This window comes from Aspergillus caelatus, assembly GCF_009193585.1.
Source record: "Aspergillus caelatus strain CBS 763.97 unplaced genomic scaffold BDV27scaffold_102, whole genome shotgun sequence".
NCBI lineage: Eukaryota > Fungi > Ascomycota > Eurotiomycetes > Eurotiales > Aspergillaceae > Aspergillus > Aspergillus caelatus.
In genome coordinates this window covers 1,395-19,501 of record NW_022475365.1, presented here as the reverse complement: position 1 = coordinate 19,501, position 18,107 = coordinate 1,395, and the positions used below count along the sequence as shown (strand labels likewise).

General features: G+C 42.9%; 4 protein-coding genes across 4 annotated transcripts; 2 read left to right on the top strand and 2 right to left on the bottom strand.

Moving 5' to 3' along the window:
* Window positions 1–3,166: 3,166 nt before the first annotated feature.
* BDV27DRAFT_158347 (uncharacterized protein) lies at window positions 3,167–4,774 on the bottom strand (the record flags this gene model as incomplete). Its single annotated transcript, XM_032072664.1, has 2 exons — window positions 3,167–4,398; window positions 4,453–4,774. 2 exons carry the CDS (start codon window positions 4,772–4,774, stop codon window positions 3,167–3,169), a joined length of 1,554 nt encoding a protein of 517 aa, XP_031926964.1.
* A 2,669-nt stretch (window positions 4,775–7,443) lies between these two features.
* On the top strand, window positions 7,444–8,232 carry BDV27DRAFT_145738 (uncharacterized protein; the record flags this gene model as incomplete). The annotated part of the gene is made up of 2 exons (XM_032070452.1): window positions 7,444–8,070; window positions 8,149–8,232. 2 exons carry the CDS (start codon window positions 7,444–7,446, stop codon window positions 8,230–8,232), a joined length of 711 nt encoding a protein of 236 aa, XP_031926963.1.
* A 4,118-nt stretch (window positions 8,233–12,350) lies between these two features.
* Window positions 12,351–13,507, top strand: BDV27DRAFT_145737 (uncharacterized protein; the record flags this gene model as incomplete). Its single annotated transcript, XM_032070451.1, has 2 exons — window positions 12,351–13,311; window positions 13,437–13,507. The coding sequence occupies 2 exons, from the start codon at window positions 12,351–12,353 to the stop codon at window positions 13,505–13,507; spliced, it is 1,032 nt and encodes a 343-aa protein (XP_031926962.1).
* Window positions 13,508–15,797: 2,290 nt separating this feature from the next.
* Window positions 15,798–16,281, bottom strand: BDV27DRAFT_158344 (CVNH domain-containing protein; the record flags this gene model as incomplete). Its single annotated transcript, XM_032072663.1, has 3 exons — window positions 15,798–15,844; window positions 15,896–16,017; window positions 16,067–16,281. The coding sequence occupies 3 exons, from the start codon at window positions 16,279–16,281 to the stop codon at window positions 15,798–15,800; spliced, it is 384 nt and encodes a 127-aa protein (XP_031926961.1).
* Between the last annotated feature and the right edge of the window lie 1,826 nt (window positions 16,282–18,107).

Here is an 18,107-nt window from a genome sequence, read left to right as displayed (position 1 = left end):
ATAAAGAAGGGCTGGGAGGCAAAAGAATTCCTTAATTCGATCGACTTGCTTTTCAGTGCACCAATGAACGGTGAAGTATATTTCCCTCAGGATCAAACCCAATGCGATACGGCGAGGTTGGAGATGAACGAGGATAATATAATACGACTGGTGATAGGACAGATTGAAGACCATCGAATGGTGTTACAAAGGAATGAGTTCCTCGGGTTGTGTCAATCTCTTCAACATGCACCGATTCTTCTGAGATCGATTGTGCGGCGTTGGTTGTCAGTAGCAAGGGCCGATGGTTGGCCCATATCAGACGATTCCAGACGGTAGAATCCTGTCGGTTCATACCTGGACGCTATGGAAACAGGTAGACATTGCAAAAGCCTTTATCGATTGAAACGTATAATTCCTTATCTGTGCTACTGAGCTAGCATCTCTGCATATACTGGCCAATCACCCAAAATATTATTTATATGCGGCACCTTGGATAGTGCCCATGACATGTTAGGATAGTAGATAGCAATGTATGCAGTCTCCTTATACGTGTATTCCCATCAAGTGTTCATAAGAATCGAAATTAGGAACCAAATTTCTAGTAATTCGGGCTAAACTTAAGCTTTTATATGATATACAGGTGTGAAAACCAGACCGTCCACCTTTACAGGTCTACACCCTGTGACGGACCTCTCTATGCAAGGCTTTGCCTCCCCATGGCGAGTTATTTTGGTCATGACACATTTTAGCTAGTGACAACATCAATTTATTTACGAGTAGCTTAGCTTTAGAAGAAACGTTATCAACGACCTTCTCTGACTTAGTGCGTTTTCTTTGTTCATCTATTGCTCGAGAAAGACCCTCCACATATTGATGGTCTTCTGCGTGTGATAGTGCTATGTATTATTGAGCATGACACCAATTGCATGGCCTGAATACTCCTTGTAGTTAGTTAAATTAAGTCTATTAAAGCTACGATGTGCATACAAAGACCTATAATGCGAGGTGCGGCTGAGATACTATAAGATGACAGCTACCAAGGACCACGATTTCTGATAGACCTTGCCGCTACAGTGAACACATTAGGATTTGAAAGATACTCCAGCAAGGTGACAATTCCACTGTCTATCCAACGTGCAGTGCACACTTCAGTATGTCTGAATATATTTAAGCACAAACAGAATTGACGGATGCACATTACAAAGAATCCTAAACTGTAATACTGTTCATGAACAATATTGTTGCGTAATGAAATGATTGTTCAAACGACCAACCGATATTTATTCCTCCCCAAATTTCAATCCACATGTTGTTCAGTATAGACTCGTTATTAATTCATATGCTGATATGCGAAGGTGCCACTATCTATACTCTATCTTTGTATCTATTTACAGTAAACTGTTATTTTCCTAACGATCGTAGAGCCGGTCGAGGCCCGTGGTGGCCGGTTCCTGGTGTTCTATTTCCCAGCCCCTGTGGCTCGCGTCTTGGAAAGACTATTCTGAGGGCATCTTTCAGTCTACATACCTAACTGTAGTCAGATTCTCCCAGCATATCTGAAATGTTGTTGAGTGCTTTTCCAATTTTGCGTCGTAGCTCTTGGACGCAGCTAGTTCAGTCGCGGACAATCTATTGATACATGGACAACCATTCCACCATCTCCACCGCTCCACATTCATGTTCCTCATCGCTCTAAAAGTGATGCTGCTCGTCATATGTTGCAAGCCACTAGTAGCCGGTTCGAATTTGGCTGAGCAGATCAACTGGAACAGTTATGGTCGGAACTGGTGTAATTCAAACACTGGAAGCCCACAGTGGAGATAAACTAGCACATATAAAGTTAGCTTTCTTGTGACCTTGGCACAATTATAACATTTGCATGGTTGGGGCCTCCGATGTAGCAGCCTATTATAGTTTAGCGCATTTACAGTTAAGGCCATCATTGAAAGAGTGTGGATGACACCAATTGGACTCAGGCTGTAACAAGCCTGAGCTTGGTGGTTCTTAAGACGTTTGGAAATTCCTTTTGAGATGACTTCGCAATTACTAAAAGCCTGGCCTTTTAGATTTGAATAATCTTACAATGCAAGTCTCCAGCTGAATAATCTATTAATCCATTGAACCTTCCGAAGATCTGCCCGACTGTTACCAGAAAGCATGTCCCACGTCGCAAAAGACAGCACACCTATTGATGTGCCATTCCGTCGCCTTACTAGTCTGATGACTGGTGCTGAAGCATTCTCCGATTTTATATTTGAGCCTCTAGAGGCCCACGACGCGACCCCATCTTACGTTAAAGCAAAAGTTAGAGTGCCTTATGACAGTCGAGTCACACAGGATTTGCTGGTCTTGAATATTCTGCTATACAAGATAATATCCCGGCTTAGTGAAAACAGACTGCTCCGCAATATGAACATATACTACCATTGCGACACGATTAGTCTAAGTCCTGGGTCCCTATTACTTTTGACCAGCCATCGGATCAAAGATGGTTGGCTACAAGCAGACGTATCCTCCGCGGAGGGCTCATTACTTGCTAGTGCATCTGCAATTTGCACTGGAATTTCGTCTATAGAACGACATGACAGATCCTTGGGCTCACCGATAGTGTTCCCTCAGCACTTCAGGGCTGTACAAGAGGAGGGTCCAACATTTTAAGCAGGGACAGTTACAGCATGACCTTGGGTTTAGGATCGAAGATTTTATGTTTTAGGCCACAGCACGTCTGACCTTTGCTAAGTGCAGTACATAAATGAGCTATGTACCGCGAAACCTGCGTTCAATTTCCACACACTAGGTGTATCAAAAAAAACCTCCAAACTACGCTATACTCTAGCCAAGTTACCAGGCAAGCATCGCATGACGTAAATAAAACATTTTTATCTATTATAGGTATTTTATTTTCCAGATGGTTTGCAATTTGGAGGGAAAATGAGAATAATGGAATGATAGATATGAAAATTAGAGGCAGAGCGTTCGATGGCGATACAGCACTTAAAACTCAAAACACTAAGAATGAATAGAAATCTGGAATGCATAGAAACGTATTCAACCTCTAGCATATTCCTGTAGGAAATAAGGACATCTCCTCCCTAGTTTTAGCTTATGGTGTTGTAGCGGAACATTATATCGGGTCGCATGCAACAAGAAAGCTTGCTGGTCATCCAGACCAGAACCACAAAGCTCATACCTCAATGGAACGCTGTACTTGCTGCTGGGCTACCTCTGGACTCGGAGAGGTGTAGGGTGGTAGGGTTTGCTGTCTTTCCGATTGTCGACTGTTTCCCGAACCTTGAAGCACATCCATCAGTTTTCTTCCAACAGGAATAGTATCTCGAGGTTGAGTGTCTGGGTTTTTATTTGGCAGATTCTCTTGTAGTAGGCTAAGAATACTCTGTAAATAGCCTCCGTGTGCGTGAAGGGTGCTCTTGACTCCGTAGACGTCGCTCTCGATCTTCTGAAACCGTACATCCACCCTTTGCTTCTCGACGGCCAACATTTCCCTCACGGTTCGTTTCAGGTGCTCATCAGGAACTGCTGTCTCCGACTGTTGAATTACAGCTTGTGCTGGGATCGGTTTATTTTTTTCCTGGAATTCCAGGCTCTCCGTATTATCTGGGCATGCCGGATTCATATACGATATCCTTCTTGCTTCGGTTTTGCCTGGCAAAGACATCCCGTCTCTGTTGCAAACAAAGATAATCAAACTCTCTGCTTTTCTCTTACCAACCATCCGGAAGAACTCTCCCATAGTTAAGAATATGGGTTTTTCGTGCCCTTTAACCGCAACGATACACTCGGTTTCTGGCCTCTTTTGAGACCCCTTTGTTGGATCCTTGCTTCCTGGCGTCAGAGACGCAATGAAATCTAGTCTCTCGAATTCATAGGATTTGCCATTCCGCAGCTTTTCTTTAGAGTCAGGTTTGTCCGTGGCCGCGAATTTGCATCTTTCCTCACCAGCTGCCTCCTTCCAAGCATCGATTTCTCCAGGGTAGTCGCTATACCTAACCAGCTTGTGTTGATAGAGTACCCCCAGACCTTCGACTTCCACTCTTAATTCTACTAGATAGTAGCTTATAGGATTTTTATCTGAATCCATCCTATTAGTGGTTTTCTCAGCCATGAGGGCACCACCGTTGGGCAGCTCGTACGTAGGCCATGGCCATTCATGTGGGTCGCCCGTTGTCCACGAGAAATTCTCAGGTTCTACTCCTTCAATGGTTGATTCAGCTTTTGCCTTCCTACCCTTAGGGTTATAACGGCGACGCTGAATTCTCTTTGCTGGAGGGTCTGCCGCTGGAGGGTCTGCCGCTGGAGGGTTTGCCGCTGGAGGGTCTGCCGCTGATGGGTTTGCCGCTGGAGGGTCTGCCGCTGGAGTGTCTCCCCGGCTGGGGGTCGTACTTGCAGATTCGACCTCTGGGTGATTGTCAGCTCACATAATTTTTAAATTGTATACTGTAACAAACTTACTTCCCATAGCCGTAGCCGCACCGTCAATATTTTCGCCTTCTGCTACTTTCAGAACGTCGAGCAAGAACTCTTTCGCTGCTTCATGACTTCCTTTATAACCTGGAATATCAAGAACATTGGAGCCTGCAGCCTGCTGCACCCATTGGACTAGCTCATTCAACTGTGTCATCAATTTTTTTCTCTGAGGGTCAGTAAGTTTCTGGGTTCCGTCCTTGGTTGCTGCAGGCAGACTCCCCTCCTGTTTATTCGGCCCTATATGTTGGATAAGCCCGACTTCCACTAGTTTTGCATACGCAAGGGTAGCTGGCTTAGTAGGCGCCATATTTAACAGTTCAAAATTCTTATATGTATACCGATGTATTATAGGAAGATATGAAATCAAGAATTCATGGAGACCACAACTCAGATTCAATTTCTTTAGAAATTTAGCTTAGTATATATATTGTCTTTCCAAAGCTACCCTAATTCTAGCCATCTATAAGCTGAGTAGTCAAAACCATGAGGATGGTAAAGAAAGTATATAACATAAGTAATGACTAGCTGAAATGCAACCCCTTCTACCATGCCTTCAAACCTTCTCAATAGTTTAGTCACGCCAGCTGTGAATCGCTTGTCTGCTACATTTTCCACTCCCTTTAGATTTGGACATCCTGCATTAATATTTCTGTATCAACTGGTCAATTAGAAACACGTTTTAGGAGGGGGGGGTCTGTGTTATTTAATTCCACCGTGTCAGCTAGCTATGTTGAATCCGATCGGGGTCCTTATACTTACTCGGTACAATTTTGGGCCCACCTGGGAGTCCAAGAGTCATATGTCCCACATTTGAGTGATGGTAAGAGAAAATTATCTCAGTAACCCTCATGGCAGCTAAAAGATGTCTTGATACCTTATAGAAAGCCTCCACAGACGTGGCCATTGTTTGATTCTCTCCTCATACGTCACACCAGAATATGAGGGCCTTTCGTTATTGGCAAGGGATCTCTTCCTGCGAAGGCATTTCTGTTGGATGCACCTAAGTAATTTGCTACGTTTGCATTGGAAGGACATCGATGGTAGTAGTGTATTTTTCCCTGGCCCTTGCCATTAGCTGGATTGTGAGCCCCAGCCCATGTGTAATTGAGTGTAGTTTCATATTTTGCTCCGGCACAGAGACAAAATTTGCTACAATTATTCTCAAAGTTTATTTGATCAACAACGTAAGATTGAGGCATGTGAGTCCAACCGATTCCGAGAAGGGCTGTACATAGTCCCGCGAAACAAATTCACTCTATGCAAACTATTACATACGCGAATGTATATCCTTAACTAGCTACTGGATTACTAATAGATTCTTTAGAACCATTATTGGTTTGGCTCCTATGCCAAGACCATCTTAAAGTGGAATGAAGAGGGGCAAGATGATTTCCGCAGCTCAATGTATATTAATATTCTTGGCATTCTGATGGTAAAAGAAAACGAATGAATATTATGTATATGACAAAGAAAATTGGAAAAAGGAACAGCAACAAATCGGTAACTATAGATCAGAGATGCCAAACCACTGCACACTATCAATATTTGACCACGCCCTAAGTGATTGACAAACGCTCTTATGCAACACGAATCGCCGCTGAGTTGATTATATGGAGCTGGACATCATTTGCCATTATCTTGTAGCATTCCGAGATGGGATAATAAAATACCCATTCTTGTCGTCTCCATCCAAGTTTTACTGCTGATAGATCTGTATCGTTGGCTAATTGATAGATATAGTGTAGTTGTTCCTCTTCAGTAAGTAACCCTTCAATCTCGCTGCATTCTTCACATAATGTATATATCCTGATTCGACGTTTAGCCGGTAGAAAGAGGCGCAGAGTATAGATGATCGCTACTTCAAGCGCTGTACCAGGGCCATGGAACCAAATCTCTGATTTCCATTTGCGATAACCGCTGGATTTGCAGCAGAGACAGCTCCACGAGATGTTCCCGATCATAGTAACCAATGAACTAGCAGTGTGATATGATTTGTACTGAGAGATTTGCGAAGATAATGTTTTAGTCGCCGCTGTTCCTGATGGAAAAAAAAAAAAAGAAGAAGAAGAAGAAGAAGACAAAGATCAATTTCTCGTATCGTATATTTGTGGCGCTGTTTCCAGGTGGTTGTCCAAAGCAATAGTTAGTAACAGACGCCACATACCAGGGCATCAAACAGAACTAGACGAGCAATAGCCACTAGTCCAGATCAAGCCTACTAATATATTAACCCTTCTATACCCACTCTTTTTATTTCGCATTACACAAACGTCGCCCCCTTTAATGAGGGGCTCCCAAGACGACGGACTAAGCATACTGTAATTGTACTGCAGAAGAGGATTCATCTCATCATAACTATTGCAACTTCAGGAAAAGTTGATGGTAGTCACGGGCATTATTATTATTGTATGCACTAATGGGTAGTGTATCCGGCGAAAAATCATACGAAATCGTCTTGTTGGACATCACTTACCTATGTTAATTAATTAGTGCACTGCAAACTAAATATAGGTTCAGATGACTGAGACTGAACAACCCTAATGTTCAGTAGGAGTGATTGCCCACGTGGCTGACATGTTCGTATACTCATATATTGCTCATCGAAACACATTGACTGACGAATGATAGTTCAATTCTCTTTGCGGCGGAACGGTTCATGGGGCCAGTCAGGATAACATTAAGTATAGAAAAACTCTCGGAGCATCTCGTTGTGTCGTATCCTCCTCTAGTTACTGGTGATAAAAGAAAGGGTTCATAAACGTCTAATCACTTTCCTCTTGCTAAATTTCGTCCCTTTCATAAGACAGCCTCCGTCCTCTTTGGAAAAAACTACATATTTCCGTTGTAAGTTCCTTCTTTGACAAGATACTCGAATCTTTGTTGGGTACTAACTCTACTTGGTCAGCATTGTTATTTTCCATTCTTTGAAGCCTATGCTTTGTCGAATCACCAGGCCTTTGGACATATGAAAAAGTCATGGAAGAAAACGTCATACTGGAGGACCAAGGAACAGTCGAACATTTTGAAGTTTTATCTGGCTGTCGCGAGGTCTCTGTTTCTTCACCGCTGACATCGGCTGAATACACAATCCACTCGAGTCTTGGAAAGCCTTACTCCCGTTCTAAATGCTCTTGCGGTGAATGCATAGCAGGATTCTTAAGTCCTCGAATGCGCATGTTTTTGCAATGGCATGCAAACCGTTGGTGGTGCTTCCTTCGAGATAATATTGAGGAAGGGGAAGCCTGGACTCGGTTAAATGCAGAGAATTTGATATTCGCATCTCCCGAGCTGCAACTGGAGCTGGCCCAGCGTAGAGCTATGAGGGAAGGTTTTGCTGGTATCTCCGGGTTCATCGCAGCATGTTTGAGTTGCAACACTATTCCTACTGAAGAAAATGTTAAGAAGGCTATATACACAGAGGAGTTCCCACAGATTTGCCTGGATTATATTTCGAGAGGTGGAACAATTTCGCCTGTTGCTTCTATAATATTCAAGGAAGCATCAAGCGAGAACAATTGGCTGGATTATGATTTATTCCAGACTGAATACGAGGAAGCTATGATGCAGCTCCCTGAATGCCGAAATGATGGCGAGTTTACGTTAGTTCAGCATAGGTGTGGCTACAGTGTATATTGAACATCGCAATCTTTCTTCCGTCATTATAGTTCTACATATCTGCAGATTTTTTTCGACATCGCTTCCCACAATACGCTCTACAATGTCATTCCCAAACCAAGATACTTCTTCAACCTAAAACATAAATAATTATGCGCAATTATACGAGTTACGTAAATTAAGGGCGCAACTAACTAATGTCGTAACCTTCATCTAGTTAAGTTAACGGCTATTGTATAAGTTTTGCATGAATTTTTGATGGTTTAACGTGGCTTAGTAGCTAGGGCTTGACAATAATATTAGAGAGCATATTGCGGGAACTGATGTTAGAAATCATCTAAGAGCGTTTAACGAATGAATGGACACGGCGCCCGATCGCTTTTTATGATCCAGGTTTAAATTGATTAGAGCTTTTCCAGAAAACCGCATTGCGGGGCGATTCCATTTGGCACTGGGATAGTGTATGGATGGCACTGTTTTGTTTATCCCCATTGATATCGTTGACATAACTTTATTATTAAATAAGCTGATTAGAATGCTCCCTGTCACAGTGATCAACAAGAAATACTCTGTTGTATAGTACTGTATCTCCTATTAGAGAAGTTGCGGATTTGGGCCAAAGAAAGGGGGAAAGGGAAGGAAAGAAAATGTAAAAGAGAGAAGGCTTTCGAAACGGAAGAAAAATAATAGATCAGAAAATAGTTTCATATTCGCTTCACCAACAAAGTTGAAAACACCTCCGCTGAGCTTTATACGTACCCGGTATACTGAAAAAATGGGAGCTATGTTGAACGTCAACAAGACCTGCACAAAACGTCGATACAATATTCCATCAACACGGGCCACGAGAGAGTTGCACTTGATAACGAATTAAAACACTATTATGTGAGGTTATTCTCTTAGATGTTCTTACTTCTACTTATGATGGTAGTTCTTTAGCCGATACAAATGAGTAAGGGTAGTATGGTAAATCCCGGTGCTTAAAATTGAGGAAGGGGTACCTAGCTACAGACAAAATTTTGATGTCTGCAGCATATATGTAAGGTACGTAAAGTCATATGCGCATCCTAGAGCTCCATGCTCAACCGCAATGCTAGCGCGCTTTTACGGATAACGCGAGCCGATACCGCCACATTCATCTTTCATATTTTACGCTTAACAGCCAGTATGTTAGAGCGTCTACCGCCGTCAGTCTTAAAGAGGATAATTGCCATGGTAACTAACTCACCACAGTCCTGCTATTGTACTTAGTTAACTTGCATTATAGCTCGATCAGCAGGAAATAAGGGCACTGTCGGCTGTTTCTCGAGGATTAAATGATATAACAGCGCCCGTCTTGTTCGAATGCTTGCACATCCCAATAGCACCAGAAAATGCTCTCTTACTTATTAAGAACTTTTTCCAATGTCATTCTCGATTGGGCCGAGCACGCTCCCTGAGCTTGGTAAGGGATCTTCGATTTATAATTGATGTACCTGAAAGGATCGGTCACAGAATCGCAAGCACTCCAATCCGAACAGATGGATGCTTTCCCAAGAGCTTTGGCCTCGCAGCCAGACTCATTTTAGAACAACTAGCGCCTAGAAAGCTAACTGCCTTCATGTACGTCACATCTTCTTTATAAATCTCTATTCGAAGTTCTTACTTTACAGGTGGGAGTTCCCTTGGCTTCCAGGGGAAATATTGGGGTACAGCGGATACCTTCCAGAGCTGCAACCACAACTCACCTCGATTACGCTTTCCACTATCTCCCCGAATCAAAGAGAGTTCAAATCTCTTGGTATTCCATGTGAGCAAAATGTTGACGGGCTTCTAAGGTTACGTTATCTGAAGTCTCTGTCCTGGGATGGAATCCATAGCGAAAGACAGATCAAGATACTTCGAAGATGCCTGCGGCAAAATTCAGAGCTTGAAGCCTTACACTTGAGTTTTTCCAAGGAAGTACGGATTGATATTCTGCAAATAATTCCCGCAATAGATACGAAGCTGTTCCAAAACCTGTGTGTATTATCACTCAAGAATGTCTTCTTCTCTTGGTCAATCTCTATTCCTCCGCTGCTTGCCTTGCCTTGCCTGGACACACTAGCTCTGCTAGATTGCGTGGGCACCTCTTCCCTTTCCGGTTACCTATTGAAATGAAGCCCAACAGCACAATGCATGGTTTGATATGTGCTAGTAGGTGTGGTACTGTACATAATTTACATGCAATCTTTAATGGGTGCAAAAGTGACTCCGACAAATCGTCTTCGCTGCCAGCTTAAAGGGCGGTATTATTGGCCAACGAAACAATTAAACAAGTCTCAAAACTACCATGCCATTCGGTCACATGTGATACAAAAGCTATCTGGTTATGTAGCGGGAAGCAAATATATGCCGACGAGAGGTGGGTATAAGGAAGGATTTATGACAGTCAGAGACAGTTCTGAACCCATCGAAACTGATAATCTACATGGCACTCACTTCAACCATCAGTATTTCCAACAAACATAATCCATCGTAGCAATAAGATTCTAACACATTGTAATCTCAGATCATATTGAATGCCTTATTGTTTCTTTCTAGCTACGGATTGAACCACTGAGGCTCCTCGAGATTTTGGGGGACCCTTTTTGCGAGACAGTCATCTAAAAGATTTTCAAACATTATCAGAATCCTGCATAGCAAAACCCCTCACATTAATGATCTTTTAAAGATACTTCTGCTTTACAGTATTCTCTATTCTCTGTTTTCTTTTATTCCATTGCTTACACGTCACCGGCATTCGAACAAGGACGTCTTCGGTTTATGCAGGATTTCCAGCTGTAACAGTTTCCGTCAGGTACACTATTATTGGTGCAATTCTAAATTTGTTCTGATCCATCGCTTATTTTTCGCATCCAGGTGTAGTTCTTTCTTGCTAAAAACAAGGCCACCCCTGACTCTCACGCAGATGGCAGAGACTGAGATTGGCCTCATCCGCGAGATAGGGTGGCATCGGGCCAGGAATTCTTTGTATAGAAGATGCTATACCTTACTCAAGCAACTCCAGGACATTGTAGAACAAGCTGTTGACGACTTTTTAAGGCAAAAGGGAGCAAATCCTGGGAGGGATGTTGCAGTGAGGCTTCAGCAAAAGCTGGAGGAATTGGCCCACTGTGAGAAAGAGGCACTTGAGGCTTGGAATGACCTTTTAAGAGATGTATAGAAGTTACAAAGTTACAGCACAGGAGAGAGATTAAGTGTATTAGTAGAGTCTTATCTTGCTAGTATTTCTTTACAAACCCTGAGGCAATAAAAACTGTCAGCACATTATAGTTTCGCTCGCTCACTCCTCTTTTTGCAGGGCTTTTCACAGTATACTTACTTTCCCTGTGAATTTCTGATATACAGCAAAGAGCTATGTATCCTCTGGAAGTGCTGTCTGAGTATGAGGAAGACAGGCCTACTAGTGCTGTACTGGATATAAAGTCTTCTACAGTTGTAAATGATATAATAGAAAGATTAATCTAGGAAGTTTCACATTGAATGTCGAAGACCGTTTTTAAATAACCCCAGAACTATTTGAAGGTATTGTTTACCCTAAGAGTTCTCAAAGACCCCTCCCCCCAAAATGCTTCATCCTTGATTATTATATTCGCAACGCGGATCCAGAATTATTCAAGCGCCCATAAATTGAAAGCAGTCCCTGGTACGCACCTTATACAGTTGTATGATTATTCTCTATACATCCTCTCAGTCATTGTAACTATGGTGACTACTCTTGTCCTCAAACTCCCGGTCTGTATGTCTTATTGAGCTGACTTGACACAATGTGCTAATAACACACGCAGATCCCAAGATATGGTGCTTGCTCTTCCTCATCAGACAAAATTGAAGAGGTGAAGACCTTTGTCGTCCTGTTTCCGTGTGCAATAACGGATCTTGCATAGGATTGGGCTTACTTTCCACTTTTCAGGTTGCACAAAGACTGGCACATAGTGTTATGCAAGTAACTGAACTTAACGAGTCCCAGCAACGGAACTTAGTGGAAGTATTATGTGGTAGATATCAAGAACTTTTCTCAGGTACGTCTATCTCAGTAACCTCCCGCGTTAAGTCATATATAGCTTAAATATGATTACGGAACGCGCCATAGTGGTAGTTGACAATCAAGAATACCTCCTAAATTGAAGCTGACTGGTCCTTAAGTGCCATACATAGAGCCGACTGGAGTTTTACGGAATCTGTGTTCCAATGCTTATCCTCAACCCTATTTAGACGATAATCACATGCTCATCAACACAATGTCAATGCCTGCCTTGACACGAGAGTTTCGTACTGAGCAGGATCCCAATATTAACTACAACCAAGATCTCCCAGTACAGAACAGCGTCTGCTTTGGACATTATCCACTAAATCTAGACATGCCCTCCAACAGAGCGCCAATGCCATCCTTAACACCAGAATTTCGTACTGAGTGGAATGACGGTATTGACTACAACCAAGATTTCCCCATCCAAGACAATACCCCCTTCGGACATTATCCGCTAGATCCAGAGGTTGATCCGATCTTGGAATTCGTGAATCTGTCACCTCATCCAGAGCCGACGATGGACATTCCTGGACACACACCTTCTGCCGAAATCAGTCACAGTCCATTACAGGATAGCCCACAGCGTAGCCCATTCAAACCAGCTGAACAGTCCAGGATCACTGCATCAGTCTCACCCCCTCCATCACCTCTAGAGAAGGCCAAAAGTAAGTTGTCCAAGCGATATCACAAAGGCCTCGAGATCATGTATGAGAAAGGAATTGAAGAAACCGGCCAAATAAACCCAGATAAGATTGCTCACTCGATACATGCAAGTTATTCTATCATAAGGTCGGATCTGGAGATTTTCACGGAAAATATCTTGCACACGTGGCTTGAAAAGGGGCTTTGGCCACAAACTGCTCCCAGTGCAAGTGACGAGCTTTGGAATCAATGCTCGATAGATATGATGCAACTGGAGATCGAACAAGACCCGGAAACAAAGGTTATTATGCGTCGAGTTGCCCAGATACGGATGTATTATTGGCATGAAGAAGAGAAGAAGAAGATTGAGAAGTCGCCAAATTTCGTTAAGGCAGACTCGGAAAAAAGCCTCCATGCCAGAGCATCTGATGCTTTCTTTCGGTATTATTCTACTATATGGGACAAAACAGATGATAAATCCAGGAAAATTGCTCGTGAAAAATTTGATATGGAGATAGAGACGGGTAAAAAGTGGTGTGAATTGGTACACTATCTCAGTGAAGGAGTCCTAGTCACGTGTGGTAAAAGGATGGATGCTGAAATGTGAGTAAATCCTATGAAGTAAAAAGTGAGTGTACTGACCCTTGGAATACAGTAATAGTAAAGATTTCTCGTCCAGGGAAGTGCGCGTGCTTTCCAGCTTTATCCTCAATTGCTACCCGAGGGTTCTAGATTTATGCCGCTGTTTCGATACTGTAGTAAGCAGATTTATACAAAAGGGTGTGTTTAGAGAGGATGAACTTCGTGCCTGGGAAGGTGAAATAAGCTCGGAAGTGTTGAAAGATGGTCTAAATCTAATGAAAAGAGACCCTAAGATGCCCTTGTATTGGTCCCCTACTGCTGAGCCTTCCGAAGATGATCGTTGTAGCTTTATTCGAAAAGCACTTCATTGCGATCGCTCTTTTGCCAATTGATTACATGACTGTTTAGTTTCTCCGTTTCTGTTTTCAGTACTGTTAGCAAGATCCTCATCGTATAGAAAATAGCACCAAGTGAGAGCAATTTCGACATCTACCCTCAATTTCTGTAATGCCTTCCGAGTCTTAGATGCGGCTCTTATTGCATAGAGTGTCTCTCTACGCACAGGAAACAGCCAAGTCCTTACTAGACTTCGTTGGGCCGCCACAACGGCTTTGTAATCGTGCGGCACAGGGGCAATCTACCGATGGGAGCGGCAGTTAGGCCACGAAAGGCCCTGGTGAGGCTTTAAGTTCGCTTTCAGGAAGTCGAACATTCACAGGTATATATTTGGATATATAGAGTTATTGTAACCTATGTATCATTCGCGAGGGGTCGAGGTAAATGATCTCTCTGTCTCTCTTTCTCTCTATCCCTCTATCCCTCTATCCCTCTATCCCTCTCTCGCGAGTGTGTCGACCAGCATATGACATTTCGCATAAAGGACTGTATGACACACCTACATTTAGAGAACTTTTGAGATCAGCTTTCGGAATATGCTTTTCGATAGTAGTCCCGAACCCTGAATACCGATCCACGTTGAAACATAAAAGAATTATATGATACTTGTACAATTCCTGCTACAGTAAGTGAATCACGCAATTGTCATTGCATAACACGGTAAAAAGGCCTTGTATAATTTAATACAACTTTTGTATGCTTTAGTGTGGCTTATCATCCAGGTTTCGGGGATGCTCTCGAAGAGCCTATTTCAGAAACTGATTTTGACAAGTTCTATACCAATAGTAGCCAAACTAGCAGGGGCCAGACAAACCCACCCTTCCTACCACCTTATCTCATAAGAAACGGCAGCCATACAAGGGTGGGAACGCGAATGAAGGCGCCTTCGCTGGACCGACACGAAGCTGCTATCCATCTACACTCGATAATTACATAGCCTGTAGCTGCGAAAACCGTGACTGTCTACTCACCCAGCTGCGGACTAGTCAGTACTGGCTCGCACCATACGGTAAGCTTTATAGGTTTTGAGAAGACGATACAGTAAACATGAATGCGGGGCAAAGGAAACAATAACCCATGGTTTGCTTGACTATCCAATATTAAATATCCCACGACAAAAATTGCGCAGAGTTATTAGAGGAGAATTCGGTGATATATCAGCCATGCAAGGAGGGAAATAAGAAGCCAGCATCATGAAGGCCGTATTGAATCTTGCAGAAGTATCTCAAAGATTTCGTAGCTGCGGACCAAAGTGCCCCCGGTGTACTGAAATGGTGGCAATGGCCAACATAGGCCCCTAAAGGAGGCTTAGAGCTTGCCCGTAAGACAAAAGGAATCATATAATATAGAGATACAAAGGTAGAGATATAGTTGTAGTAGGCTGCATACCTCTTTTATTTACAATGGCCAGGTAAAGTGGAATCATTCATCAATCGATACCGTACTAGTAGAGGAGGATCACACTTGGCTGCAGGGTACGTATCCAGAAATTAGCGTCTCATGCTTTCTCAAATCCCAGCGATGCCATGTGAAGTTGCCCTACAATCTGATGTCACCACCTAAGCTCTGCATTACAACTGGGCGTTATATGCATAGGTAAGCAGGTTTAGCTAACTAAGATTCGTCCCCAAAGCTTTGGTAAAAAATGGAAGAATATATCTGACGAGCTTGTGAAGGTACAGTTGACCCGCATGCTGTACGTTTTATTTTTCATGTCTCTACAGTGTTGCTAGTCGATTGTGCTTTAAGCAACAGCTGACTGACACCCTATGAGGCAGTTACACAATTCTGCAGGCTGGTTCTCTTAGGAAATGGGAAAACGTGGAACATTGCAGTTTATGCTACAACTATGTGTTCTCGGATAACTAGGAGAACAACATATAGTTGAGTGTAATAAATATACTATAATAATGTGGTACATATGCTCCTGAGTTCCACACGACATTCTCCTACAATATATTTCACGATGTTATCTTACCCCCCACGCTTTCTTATGGTTTTCCTAGTACAATACCTCTGAAATTAAAAGATACTTAGTTAATACCTACAGGTTACACAACAGCTTCCCATCCTGATTCATAACGATAACATCTACACACTATCAGTAAGCCATATGTTACCCGAAGGTTGAACCGAACTGACCTAAGTCGAGTGCATTGAATGTCACACTCCGCATGTCGCTTCTTCGGCAGGAGCACGTAAGTTTCTCTCCTTCTAAAAAACATAGGCCGCAGCCGTGGATACACGTGGCAAATGCGTTTCCCCTAATTGTTGTGAGCTTATTCAGCCTAGTACAGTAAGGCGCGCACGTACTTCCCAACAAGTGCTAACTGGCCATCCAAATTTGCAAGGCAATCATTCAAATCAAGTTGTCTCTGGTTTGCCACATTATTCTTCGCTGTACAGGTTGCATGCAAAATATGATCGTCTTCAAGGTAATACCCATTACAAGTCGTGGTGAAGTTGTCAGCAATGGATATACCTGCCAACGAGACCGCAGCAAGGGCCAGTCTCAACAGCCTTCTCATTGTTGCTGGAGCAATGTATAATATACTGGCCTTAGACTGAAAGAGAAAGAGGAAATCAGAAACGAACAGACACCTTCGAGTTGTCGATTTCTGTGCAGATATCTAAGGAATATGCTTCCTCGGACTTCACATATGCCGTAGTTGGCTGGTGACTGGTAATTGAATCATGATAGAATATACTTCTATATATATTTATTTATACCTGACTTCTCTGTTACGTAACAAGCAGCGAAAAAAAAAATTGGGGGATAGATATATTGGATCCTCAAAGAAATAGTCTTCCATACATTAGCAGAATAAGTTCCGAGTCCATAGGATGTGCGATGCTAAAGAGACTATATGACTGAAGGCCCTCCATGACAGAAGGGTACTACTGTAGACCTACCCTTATTCATAATACGGCTATCAGAAAGTTTCCATAATCAGTCAGCGAGATCACCTTCAATTTCACATGTGATAATTTCCTCTGGACTCCATAATAAGACCTGAGTGCGAAGGCTTATATTAAGCGGGCGTTTCTGATTCAGAAGGCCATTCCAGATGTGGTCAGGCGGTTACTAGGGATTTTGTAGAGCACATACTATAAGTACGGTAATAACAAAAATGCATCTTCCACCGTATAATTCCTCTCTTCTTGATCGAAAATGCTTTACGAGAATTTCACGTCTCATTTATAAATTACTCAGCAGAATAGTTCAGCTAAAGTCTTTCCCAGTGGAATTAGTGCATACTCACATACTTGTTGGCAAAGTGATGTCGCTAATAAGGCTTCTACAGAGGCCCATGATATGTACCAGCTGAACGAGTCATTGAGCGTGTATTTGTTTGTGTGTTGACCTCTCGTTTGTGAGTCGACTATAGCTAATTCTTGTGTGATCTATCTACATCTGTTTCTATTACATGAGGGTGATATTAAGCTCTCGCCTTGCGGGGTCTGTATTGTCTTCTGTTCCTCACCACCCTGCAATAATAGGGACACTTGCAAAGCTTTACACTAGGATGATTTCATTTACCCTGACCCCTCGCAAATTTTAAAGCGATATGCAGGCTACCACAACTAGAGTATCTATATCCTTGTATGTACATGTAGACTGTGCCACTTCCTGAAAACGAACTTAGAGCCTCGTTACGGCCTATCGTGGCCTAGCTGCCGTTCTCGCTGTTAGGCTGCCCTCTAGGCGCACGACTTCGGAACCGTTGTGTATAATGTATGTATAATACGCGCCTGCATATCGCTTTAAAATTTGCGAGGGGTCAGGGTAAATGAAATCATCCATCCTAGTGTATAATACGCATAGTAAAATTTTAGTTTATGATGTTGTAGGATCTTTATTTTCTCTCTGCATAAAGCTAAGTTCAGCGAAGCGTCGAACAATGTGAGGGATTTGTACAGTATAATACTGGTCTCTAGCTTTTCTTCATGTGTTCCAATGAGAAACATGGCCACTAAAATGATGCCTAACCTGGTAGTCCTAGTCATGGTAGGTTAAACACGGAGATACTAGGCAGGTCCGCATCTACTTGAGTTCAGGTGGGCCGCCATCCCTGTTAGTATGTGAGGGTCCTTATGTTCGACCTCCTGCTCAAAGGCGTGTTGGAATACCGATGCTGGTCCACCACTACCAGCCACTGTGGGAATACTAGCGCCCCACATGGACCCTAACCGAGGTAACCTCACGTGATTATATCCACGGCTCGAGGATATTAAAGGGCCAAATCCCCCCAGGTGTGTCGCTGGTTGATCCCATGGGTTGTGTTGGCTCGATCCCAATAGGCGTATCGCTGGCTCAATCCCATTAGGCGTATCGCTAGTTGATCCCATTAGG